Below are 10,982 nucleotides of genomic sequence, written 5' to 3'. Positions count from 1 at the left end.
GGAAAAGGGGACAGCATCATGCGAAAGAATGAAAGTGAACCACTTCCTTACACCATACACATAAATAAGCACAAAATGGATGAAAACCCTAAATGTGAGACCTGAAACCAGAGAAATCCTACAACAGAACACATGTAGTAACTTCTTTGACATCAGCCACAGCAACTTCTTTCAAGATATGTCTCCTGCGGAAAGAGAAACTAGAGCAAAAATAAACTCTTGGGACTATATCAAATAAAGAGCTTCTTCACAGTGAAGGAAACAATCAACACTAAAAAGCAACTTATGAAATGGGAGAAGGTATTTGCAAAGGACATATCTAATAAGTTGCTGATATCCCAAATGTGTAAAGAACTGATATAAAACAAACACCGTCCCTCCCCCCAAAATAATCCAGTTACAACCTGGGCAGAAGACATGAACAGACATTTCTCCAAAGAAGATATGCAGATGGCCAACAGGCACATGAGAAATGCTTATTTATCATCAGGGAAATGCAAATCAAAACCAAAGTGAGATACTACCTCACACCTGTCAGTATGGCAAAATTCAACAACAAAAGAAGCAGTGTTGACAAGGATGTGGAGAAAAGGAACTATTCTTGGGAATGCAAAGTGGCCACTGTGGAAAACAATATGGAAGCTCCTCTAAAAGCTAAAAATACAACTACCTTATGATCCAACAGTAGCACTACTGGGTATTTACCCAAGCTATAAAAGAACACTGATTCAAAAGGATATATGCACCTGTGTATATATTGCATGATTTGAAATAGTGGAGATACGGAAGCAGCCCAAGTAGCCATCAATGAATGGATTATATATATATTCCATATATATAATGGAATAGTATTCAGCCATAAGAAGGAATGAAATCTTTCCATTTTCAAAGACATGGATGGAGCTACAGAGTATGATGCTAAGTGAAATAAATCAAAAAAAAGACAAATACCATAAAATAATTTCACTCATATGTGGAATTGAAGACATACACAAGCAAAGGAAAAAAGAGAGAGAAAGAGAGCAACAGCTAGGAAACAAATTATTAACAATAGAGAACAATCTGACAGTACTAGAGGTGGATGGTGGGAGGTTGGTGAAATTGGTCATGGGGATTAAGAGGTGTACTTGTCATAATGAGCACAGGGTGATATTGTAGACCTGAAACAAATATAGCTCTGCACATTAACTGACTGGATTTGTAGAAAAAAAAAGAAAATACACTGAAAAAAAATAAAATTAAATGAGGACCTATCCATTCATTTACTAGGTGAATTACATGAGAACTGAGTTATGGCACTCTTGCCATTCCTGCAGTGGGTTAAGAGCTACCTTGGAGGAAGTTACAGTGTCCTCTAAGGCACAGAGCACAGAGACTCCTCCTCATGTGGCCTCCTCCTGCTCCCTTGCATATAGAAATATTTAGCTGTAATTGTACAAGCGTTGAAGAAAAACCAGGATGAAAATAATCTACGGATAGATATAGGAGGCTTTGCAGTGAATAACAGTGGGAAATAATCCATGCTTGCCATCGTGGGCCTGTACTTGTGATGATCTTGACCCAACTCAAATACAGGTTCATTTTGTATGAATTTCTTTACCACCCATCCTTGCTCTGTGCCCACCACTATATCTTTATTACTGACCATGACAAAATGTGACCTGTGCCATGTGGAGATAACTTCCAATGAGGAAGACAGAAGTGAAAGGGGGCGTCCATGGGGTTAGGAGGGATGGTAGACAATAGCAAAGGGTCATTTAAAATAGAGACCTGCACTTCAAAGAAAACTTCTCCCAAAAGGAAAATGTAGCACATAGGTCTTGTAAAAGGAATGAAGTAGAGCTTTTGGAAAAGTATATATATATTGAACAAAAGCTGTGTGATAATGTCACCAGTGTATTTACTCCTAGAACAAAAAATTAAACCGGAATGGACTGGGTACTCTCTGGCAATTTGTCTCACCAAATTATAGCATGTTGGCAGAAAACTTCTAGGCCTCTTTAATTTTTCCAACAGCTTCTCTAATCCTGTGACAATGAAATCATTCTCTTTGGAAACTTCCATTGTGTCATCTTCCTTATAGACTTCCCCTTCTTTGTTTATGAAGCAGCTTAAGCAAATCCAGGTTACAGTTGCCAGTGGCTTTCTGTATCATTTGGAAAGACAACATAAGGAAAATGAAGAAACTAAAATCCTGGCATTCAAAGCTAGTCACAGCCTGTACTATTTTTCGACATTGGAGCATTTTTTTCCACAGAGTGGAATCAATGTGAATTTGGTTATTTGGTTGGGTAAACTGTTTTGTTTTTGTTTTTATTTTCATTTTAACTGAGTAAATCCTACTCCATATCTTTAAATATCCATTCATATTGGTGTTCAAATTTTTTTCCTCTACTTCTCATAGGGAATAAATTTCACCGGCTCATAATGCCCTAAATAATACACAGAAATGACAACAAGTAACTATTGGAGTGCTCTCTAAATTCTTCCTTCAAAAAATCATGAGAGCGTGGTGGCACCAGTTTGTATTTCAATCCGCAGTGCAAGAGTGTTCTCATTTCTCCATATCTCACCAACAACTGTTGTTTCTTATGTTGTTAATTATAGCCATTCTAACAGGTGTAACGTGGTATCGCATTATGGTTTTGCTTTGCATTCCCTAATGATGAGTGTTTGAGCGTCTTTTCATGTGTCTATTAGCCATCTGGAAGTCTTCTTTGCAAAAGTGTCTCTTCGTGTCTTCTGCCCATTTCATATCTGGGTGGTTTGTTTTTTGGGTGTTGTGTTTGATAAGTCATTTCTACATTTGGGATCTTAACCCTTTATCAGATATGATGATTGCAGAGGTCTTCTCCGATTTGGTAGGCTGCTTTGAGTTTTTTTCATTGTTTCCTTCACTGTGCAGAAGCTTTTGGTCTTCATGAGAGTATTACTCAGTCACCAAAAAGCATGGATTCTTGCCACTTATAACTATGTGGGTAGAACTAGAATGTATCACACTAAGCGAAATGAGTCCATCTGAGAAAGACAAGGATAATATGACTTCACTCATATGTGGAATTTAACAAATGTGAAGGCGAGGAAGAGAAGAAATGATAGAGCTTAATGATAGAGAACAAACTGGGGGTTGATAGAGGGAGGTGGGAGAGATTGGGTGGATGAGTTATGGGTATTAAGGAGGGCACTTGTGATGAGCACTGAGTGTTATATGTAAGTGATGAATCACTGAATTCTAATTCTGAAACCAACATGTTAACTAATATTTAAATTAAAAAAAGAGGAAATGTATTAATAGCCACTCATTTTGTCATGGTCCATTAAAGGGTTTTGACACCAACATTTTTAAGGGGTATATCATGGTCCTGCTCCCAGAGGTTTTGGATCCTCTCTGAGGAGGTGTGCCATTCAGGGCACTTAATGTCAAAGTAGAGATAACACATGCCTACATGAATTACTTGTGCAAATCTCCAACCACTGTCTTTGGTTTCTAGAAGCAGACAGCTCACCATCAGAATCAAAGGTGATGGCAACTGAAATCATGGCAACAATGATCCTCCAGTAAGAGAGTTGAGGTCCCTCTCACTACTGAAACATGCATGCCCTTATCTCTAATGCCCAACAAGGGGTCTAGTTTCAGGAGTTTGGTGAAATATTTTGGCTGGGTGAGAAATTACAACAAATCCATTGTCCTTTGTTCATTTTTCTAATGATGAGTGAGGCTGCATGCTTATCACTTACAGCCATTTCCAAAATGTAGCCACTGTTATCACTTCTGGGTGATCCTACTGAACACACTCTCCTAGACTTCCCCAGGGGACAAAGACAGTGATCCATGTCTAGTCACCAAACTTCACTCCTTGTGAAACCACTAAACTGTTAGTGACTTCCTTCTAGCCAACAGAACACAGTTGGAGTGATCCGTTTCAGGATTTCATGGGATAAATTCTGCCACTTTCTTCTTAGTCTTGTGTTTTCTCCATCTCTGTCTGTCTCTCCTCTCTCTCTCTCTCCCTCCCTCCATCTGCTCTCTGTCCTCAATTGCTTTCTCTCTCCTCTACCCCTAAAATGGGGGATCATGCACTACTCGGGACTACTGTATGAGACCCCTATACAGGAGAGAAAGAAACAAGTTCCCAGGTCAAAAGATTGAAACATGCTTTCAGTTCAAACTGAATTGTGACATTGCTCGTGTGAGTGAGCTTGGGTTAAATTATCAGTTCGTTGAGTGTCCATTGACAACACAGTCCTGGCTTCATAGAGACTTTGAGTCAGTGTCATGCAGCTGTGCTGTACCTGGATTGCTCTCTCATAAAAATCTGCAGCTATTAAATATTTGTAGCTTTAATATTCAAGGTATTTGGATAATATTGTTACAGAGGAATGCATAACTAACAGTCTACTAGGTCCCAGCTCTGGTCTATTCTTTGCCTCCTTCCTTCCTCTCCCCTCCCAGGATCCCACAGACACATTTTCAACCTTTCGAATGTTTCTAATGGACAAACTCAATTCTGTCTCCTATTCTCTACACCAGCAATATCGTTTCCTGACACACTGTGGGCATGTGCAGTGTGTCTCCCTCTTGTCATTCTTACCTAAGCAAATGTCACCTCAGTGAGGCCTGTCATACCTTCCAGTGTCTCCCTACTCATTGTGTCCTAACAGCACACTCATTGTTTTCATGATTACAGATCTTGCCCTTTTTTTCAAATATCTTGTTTTCATACCTTTGTTCATCTCCCCTCCAGCTAGACTGAGAGCAGCAGTCAGAATCAGGAACGACTGGCCTGTCCTCAGTGATAAGAAACCCTAGGCAAGTTCCCACTCTGGTGGTGTGCTGCCACACAGCAAGTAGTTTTTGATGTTGGAGAAGAAAGGTTCTTCTGTTACTGAGAACTCAGTGCCTGGCAGGACTGTGTTGACCCAGATGGTCACTGCCTGCTCTCTACTCACCTCCTGAAATACCTGAACTTCCTTCATCCTGAGATACTAATGGTTTGTCAGTGCAAAGTCCATACCTTGCAGAGATAAGGATAGAAAAAAGTCAACTCAATAAGTAAAAGACCAGAGTGCATTTCCTGGGTGTGAGCCAGGAGCTAGACAAGAGTCCCTAAACCAACATTGTTCTATCACTGAAGGAAAGGAATGGAAAAGAGTGAAAGCCCTTTTGCACACAAGACTCTTAAGAGCAGCTAAAGGATGCTCCCCTTAGATCTGGCTGACTTATGTTGGTGAGGACACTGACTTTGCCTCGGGAAAAGTGCTAGTGTGCTCATATGAAGCTTTCTACAATTTTCCTCTGAGATGAAGAAGTTTGGACCTTGGTGCATCCCTTCAGATTCCCTTGCTCTTTCATTAGTGAGGATTTCATTAGGGGACATTCACAGACATAATCTAGGAGGATTTTCTGATTTTAGTCACGGAGTTATGACTAGTTCCCTGTTGGAAAGGCAGAGTGGTATACTACAGCTGGTTGGCTTTTCTAGTCATATATTGTTAAGGTAGCACTCATGGAAAATACATAGATCTTGTCCTGAAAATCATTTGGATACTGTAACAACCTCCCATTTTATAGTTATTCATGTCTTTTCAAGATGCTTGAAAACTTGACAGGATCTGAGGATCTGTCCGTGGCAAAACAAACACAAAAACAGGCCTGCGTGGCCAGAAACCTGAGTTCTGTGCCACTCATGCAGAGATGAACAAGCATACAAGGGAAAGTATCCTGGTGAAGAGCCAGGGGTCCCTTGGCCAAACATGTGTCAAAGTCACAATGACTAGACCAGAATCCCCGGTTGAGGACCCAGGATATGACTGTAAGACAATCACATGGAATGGACTGCAGGGAGGACTCAGAGTTAAAATAGAACAAAGGGGTGAAAATGGCTGGAGGGTGTGTCAGAGTTCAGCATCAGGGATAAAGATGTGATGTGACTAGCACAGTCTTCCACAGTTCTTTGATTCACTCAGGAAGGACAAACACCTGTGGGATTAGTCAAACAGTGATGTCCCCACGTTCCACCTGAAAGCTCCATCACCAAGAACCCTGCCCAGATTCTTCCTTCAGAAGCAGAGGGAAAGAACTGATGCTAAGTGTCCTGCCATTGCCAACAGTACACAGGGCAGCAGTGATATAGCTGTAGCCAAGATGTGCTCCTGGCTGATGGGCAAATGTTTGGAAGCAGGTCTTGGTGCAGGATTCCACCCAAAGGTACTTTCTGTGCTGACCAGATCCTGGAACAATCTGCCTATAAGAAACGTGCGTTTTGTCAAAAAGAAGGGATCTCCATTAGTAAGGGGAGGGAGTCGAACTGGATACCCATATATGTGCATACCTTGCCAGCTAAGCAACACATTGTGCTCAGGGAGAGAAGGGACATGTTTCTTCTGGGATATTAGACCAATATACCTTCAATTTCCTCAGGATTTGACTGGGAAACTGGCAACATACATACAGCCATGGCTCCTAGACACGAATGGAGACCTAACTAGAAAAGCAGCAATGGGATGTGCATGAATATTAGCAGTACTGCATCTCCCAGGGGAATTGCATCCATCAGCAAAAAAATATATTTCGTAATCAACTCTTGATGCAGACAGGAGCCCGGATCCTTTCCTAAAACTTCTGGCTCAGACTACACACAAGCATTCTTTACTGGGCACTTGCAGATGCTCTAGGATTGGTGATGTCCACAAACTCTGATACCCAAACTGCAAGGCCCATTTGGCCACTCACCAGGATGGTACCCAACTCAGAGCTTAATAGGAAATGATATGACTTTGAGACAAGGGCTTTGAAATGATTTCAGGGAGACCCTTGTTTCCAAGGAAGATAAATTATTTATGATTCTTATAATAAACTACTAAAAACCAAGAGCTCAGGGACAGGAGCATCAACTGCCCTCTGGGACATGAGAAAGAACCCTCCACTGGCTAAAGATCTGCCTGCGAATTCACTTCCCATCCTTGTAACTGGGCCATGTATGGGACAGTCACATACACTCAGTGTGTAAATTGAGAATAAGAAAGAAAATAAAAAATGGGGAAAAATGACTAAAGGGAAATCAAAGCTGTACTTTCAAATGACCATGGGGGAAAGTGAGAGAAGGTGAGTCAGACCTACCCTTCCTAATGTCCCACACAGGAGGTGGCATCCACGTTAAACTCGGGTTTAGCCTACACACAAGCCTTCCCCCGGGTACCTTCACACACCCTGAAAACTGGCAGAACCACATCACGCTGAAACCAAATTGGGTAGGGCCCGATAGAATACCTCTATTCCCATCACAAACACACCACCAACACACCAGGATGAAAGAAGAGGATATTATTGAGACGCTGTACATGAATAATGTCCATACAAACCCTCTTTAAACAATAGGGTGGCAATGGAGACACACACTGCCAGAGATCTTCACCACACATGAGATTTGGAGAAAGTTGAGAAAAAAGTAGCCAACACAGACTCCTATCAAGCAGGTTTACACATGAGTCCCAGGTTCCTCTTGTGATCCCCACAAATCCAGTCACTCAGAGTCATAGCACCGACTTGCAAATGTGCAGTATGGACCAGCTCATGTGACTTGTGGCACAGATTGAGCCAAAGGGGCCCTGGCATTTTGGCTTCAGGACTCCATGGGCATCCGGGGTCCTAGGCCATTCGAAGGGGTCCAGCCAAGAACTGTGTGTATGGGTGGTCGGCCAGATGCAATAGGGGGGGGGGGAGATAGCCTCCCTGCCCAGGGAAAACGAAGTTTAACATGTCCCACCCAAACCGGTCACATTCTCATCGGATGGAAATGTTGAACGCACATTGGTCCAGGCTGGAGCCTTTCTCTCTCCATTACTTCCCTTCTGCCTGAGTCTTCCTCCAACCTGAGGAGCCACAGAGCAGGCACTCACTTCAGCGGGCACCAAGGGGTGGGCTTCGGGTTGCCACTCAGTTCCGAGCCCAGTGACAGCCATGAGCATCGGCTATCCCAAAGGGGAGGCTCCTATTGCTGAGCTTGGTGAATGGCGGTTTGTAACGTGAGGTGAGGAAGTGAGCAAACTTGCCTCATTGCTCTGCCTGATGGAGGGGCCTTCCGCCTGAAAAGCAGACCGCTCACACAGGAGCAGGAGGTTCCAGAGGCTGGTCAGCACAGAAAGAGCCCTTTACAGGGAGAGGGCCCAGTGCCGCTTTCCACACGTCAGAGGAAGACCTGGGGGCACCTGACTACACCACTGTCACTGCTCACTCCATTCAGTGATGGGAAAAGGAAGGGCAGCAATGTCCAGGGTTCTCTAGGCCCTTCTGAAGGAAGAAGGCAGGCTTCTTGCTGAAACGGCTCCCAGTTGTGGACGCTACATGGCACTGTTGCCTAAGGCTTCTGGTGTGTCCTCTTCTTCCCTCAGCCAGGTTGCTAGGAGCTGCTTCTGGACCCTCCCTTTGCCACATAATTCCCCTTTCAAACTCTGAAGAGCTCTGACCCTCTTTCTCCACCTTTACACATCTTTTGATTTCTTGTAGAGGCAAGATTCTTCCCATCATCCATTCAGAGTCATTGTCTCACGGTCATATCCTCTGCCTTTCACTTGGGAGTCTGATTCAGTCCCGGCTGGAGACTGTGGGACAGATTTTGGCCACAGGGCTCATTCCTCATCAATTCGTTGGGTTCCAGAAGTATGTGGTCACTCGGAGACCCAGGCCAATGGAAGGGTCCCCTCAAAGGGTGTTCATTTGTCAGTTGGGTGAGAGAGATTTGGGTAGGGAGCTGGCCTTCTTCTGGGCCAAGGGCAAATGAAGTAAGACACCTCCTTTCCAAGTGGCTCCCAACTCCTACTGTGTATGCCAAACTTTGGAGCCCCTTATGCCCATTGCCTTCACCTTGCTGCATTTCCAACCTTTTGTTTTCTCCCTGAGGAGCTATGGAGCTATCAGAAGCTCAAGGAGCTCAACCGGGTATGCATCAAACTCCCACTCTGCTCCTGTGCTCAGTGAGAGCCCTCAGGCTCTGAACTAACAAAGGAAAGATGGCCTTTATTCCCTGGAAGATTGGTGACTGTCCTGCTCTGGTATGGAAGGGGAAGGGGAGCCAGCTTGCTTCACTATCCTGGATGACTGCGTTGTGTTCCTTGTGAGAAGCAGTCAGTTTGCCCATGAGCAGTACGGACAAGGTGAGGGTCAGCCCAGGGGAAGCCCTTTCCAGGAACAGGGGATGATTTCCTTGTTCCACACTCCTGAGTAAGAGCCAGCAGAACTAGATACCTAGCTCAGAAGTGGGGCCTCGATCAACTGACAGAACGTGTGGGAGGGACAGACATAGCCAGAAATCTCTGTCTCCTAGAATCAGAATGCAGGGCACCCAGGTGTATTCCTTCAGAGGGCTCCCATTGCCTAACCCACAAGCACTGCTTATTCTGGCTACAGCCAGGTTGGTAGGAGACTGCTGGGTACTTATTCTCAAAATCCTCCACATCCCATATGTGAGGAAGCACTCTGGCAGTCTGGGTCTCAAGCTCCACCACTTACCATTGTCTTCAAAAGTGGTGCTGCATGATGTTTATCAGAGCCAGTGCCTTTGAATAATGTCATCCTCTTTCAGCCTCGGTGTCCAGCATAGTCCTTGTGGTTATGCTCTAGGTATTGCAATGGGCGCCCCCTCTCATTTTGGTTTCAGAATTATGCGACCATCTCCAAACCTAGGGTGTATGAAGGTTCCCAGGCGGAATGCTTGTGCTCATGGTTAGTCTCAGCCAGAAGGTAGGGCAGTGGATGCTGCGTCACCTGTGCTTACCGGGTGAGGGAAGATGGATATCTCTTCTTCGATTTGACCGGGGGCCTTTTGAATGCAGAACTTTGACATCCCCTGGTAGTCATTCTTATCCCATTTCTGCTTTTCTCTCTTGACCTCACTTCACACACCAAGACCATGGGGTGGCCTTGTAAACAAGAGTTGCGAAGATGCACATGTAGGTTCCAGAACATTCCTGAGTCTAGACAGGGCTCTCAGAGTTGGGTATCGCTGAAGAGACCTATACATTCTGTCCGTGAGCCCTCAGTTCAGAGCAAGCTACTGCATCGCAGGAATGGGTAGCCACATGGACCCCTGATCCTGATGGATGGACATAGCCTCAGGCAGAGGAAGAGACAGGATGTGCCTGTGCAGCCTGCTCCATGACTTGACCAGAGAACTCAAAGTCTTTGGAACGTCTCCTGCACCAGGCCTTGTTCTCATCACTCGATCCTCCCATGGAAGCACCTTCTTCATATCTCGGTGTCACTGGGGCCCTCTCTTCTGATACGACGGGCAGAGAAGCACACAAAAGGCCACAGTTGCCCTCTACTTCTTGAGGAGGAATGTGGGTCTCTTGTTCACAGGGCTCCGAGTGGCTCCCTTTGCACAACACCTGTAGCCAAATCCCACAAAAGGTCTTCTGACTTGTGAGCAAGCCAGCTTGCTAATATATCGTGCTTGTCAGTTTGTTCTAAACGTTATCCCATTCTCATCCTTAATGAAGAACTCTTGCCCTAGGCTTATCAAATCTCATGATACTGCTGTTTATATGTCAAGGTATGCCTTGGGCCTCATACGTTTCAGTCTTGCACAGTAATAGATGGGTCTTGCAAAAGTCCAGGGTGGACCAGCCCGTGGGTAGTATGTTAGAGGTTGAGGTAAAAGGGCCGGCATATTTGTTTCAGGACTACATGCAGCATATGGGCAAGGTAAGGGGTCCAGCTGAGATCTGTTTGTGTGGAGGATGGGCCAGAGGTATTAGGCGCATGCTGGCCTCCATGCTGGGCCTAGGGGGGAAGGAAGTTTAACGTGTCCGGTCCACGTTGATCACATTCCCATTTGCTGGAAAGGTTGCACACTTGGGTCCTGGCTGCAGCCATTCACTTTCCCTTAATGCCTTTCTGACTCGTTCTTTGTTCACCTTTATGAACCATGGAGCTGGCATTCACTCAGCAGGAACCAAGGGGTGGGCGTCAGCTACCCACCTGG

General features: G+C 44.7%; 1 protein-coding gene across 1 annotated transcript in view; it reads right to left on the bottom strand.

The window, feature by feature from the left end:
- Positions 1 to 10,110: 10,110 nt before the first annotated feature.
- The window catches only part of LOC132676363 (catenin alpha-2-like), an 81,731-nt gene continuing 80,859 nt past the window's right edge, over positions 10,111 to 10,982 (bottom strand). Inside the window, exon 3 of the mRNA XM_081795129.1 lies at positions 10,111 to 10,386. Coding sequence (XP_081651255.1) covers positions 10,111 to 10,386 — 276 coding nt within the window. The remainder of the gene's footprint in view (positions 10,387 to 10,982) is intronic.

This window comes from Panthera onca, chromosome A3 (genome assembly GCF_046562875.1).
Source record: "Panthera onca isolate mPanOnc1 chromosome A3, mPanOnc1 haplotype 2, whole genome shotgun sequence".
Classification (NCBI taxonomy): domain Eukaryota; kingdom Metazoa; phylum Chordata; class Mammalia; order Carnivora; family Felidae; genus Panthera; species Panthera onca.
The sequence above is the reverse complement of the archived record's forward strand: the minus strand, read 5'-3'. Positions and strand labels throughout refer to the sequence as shown.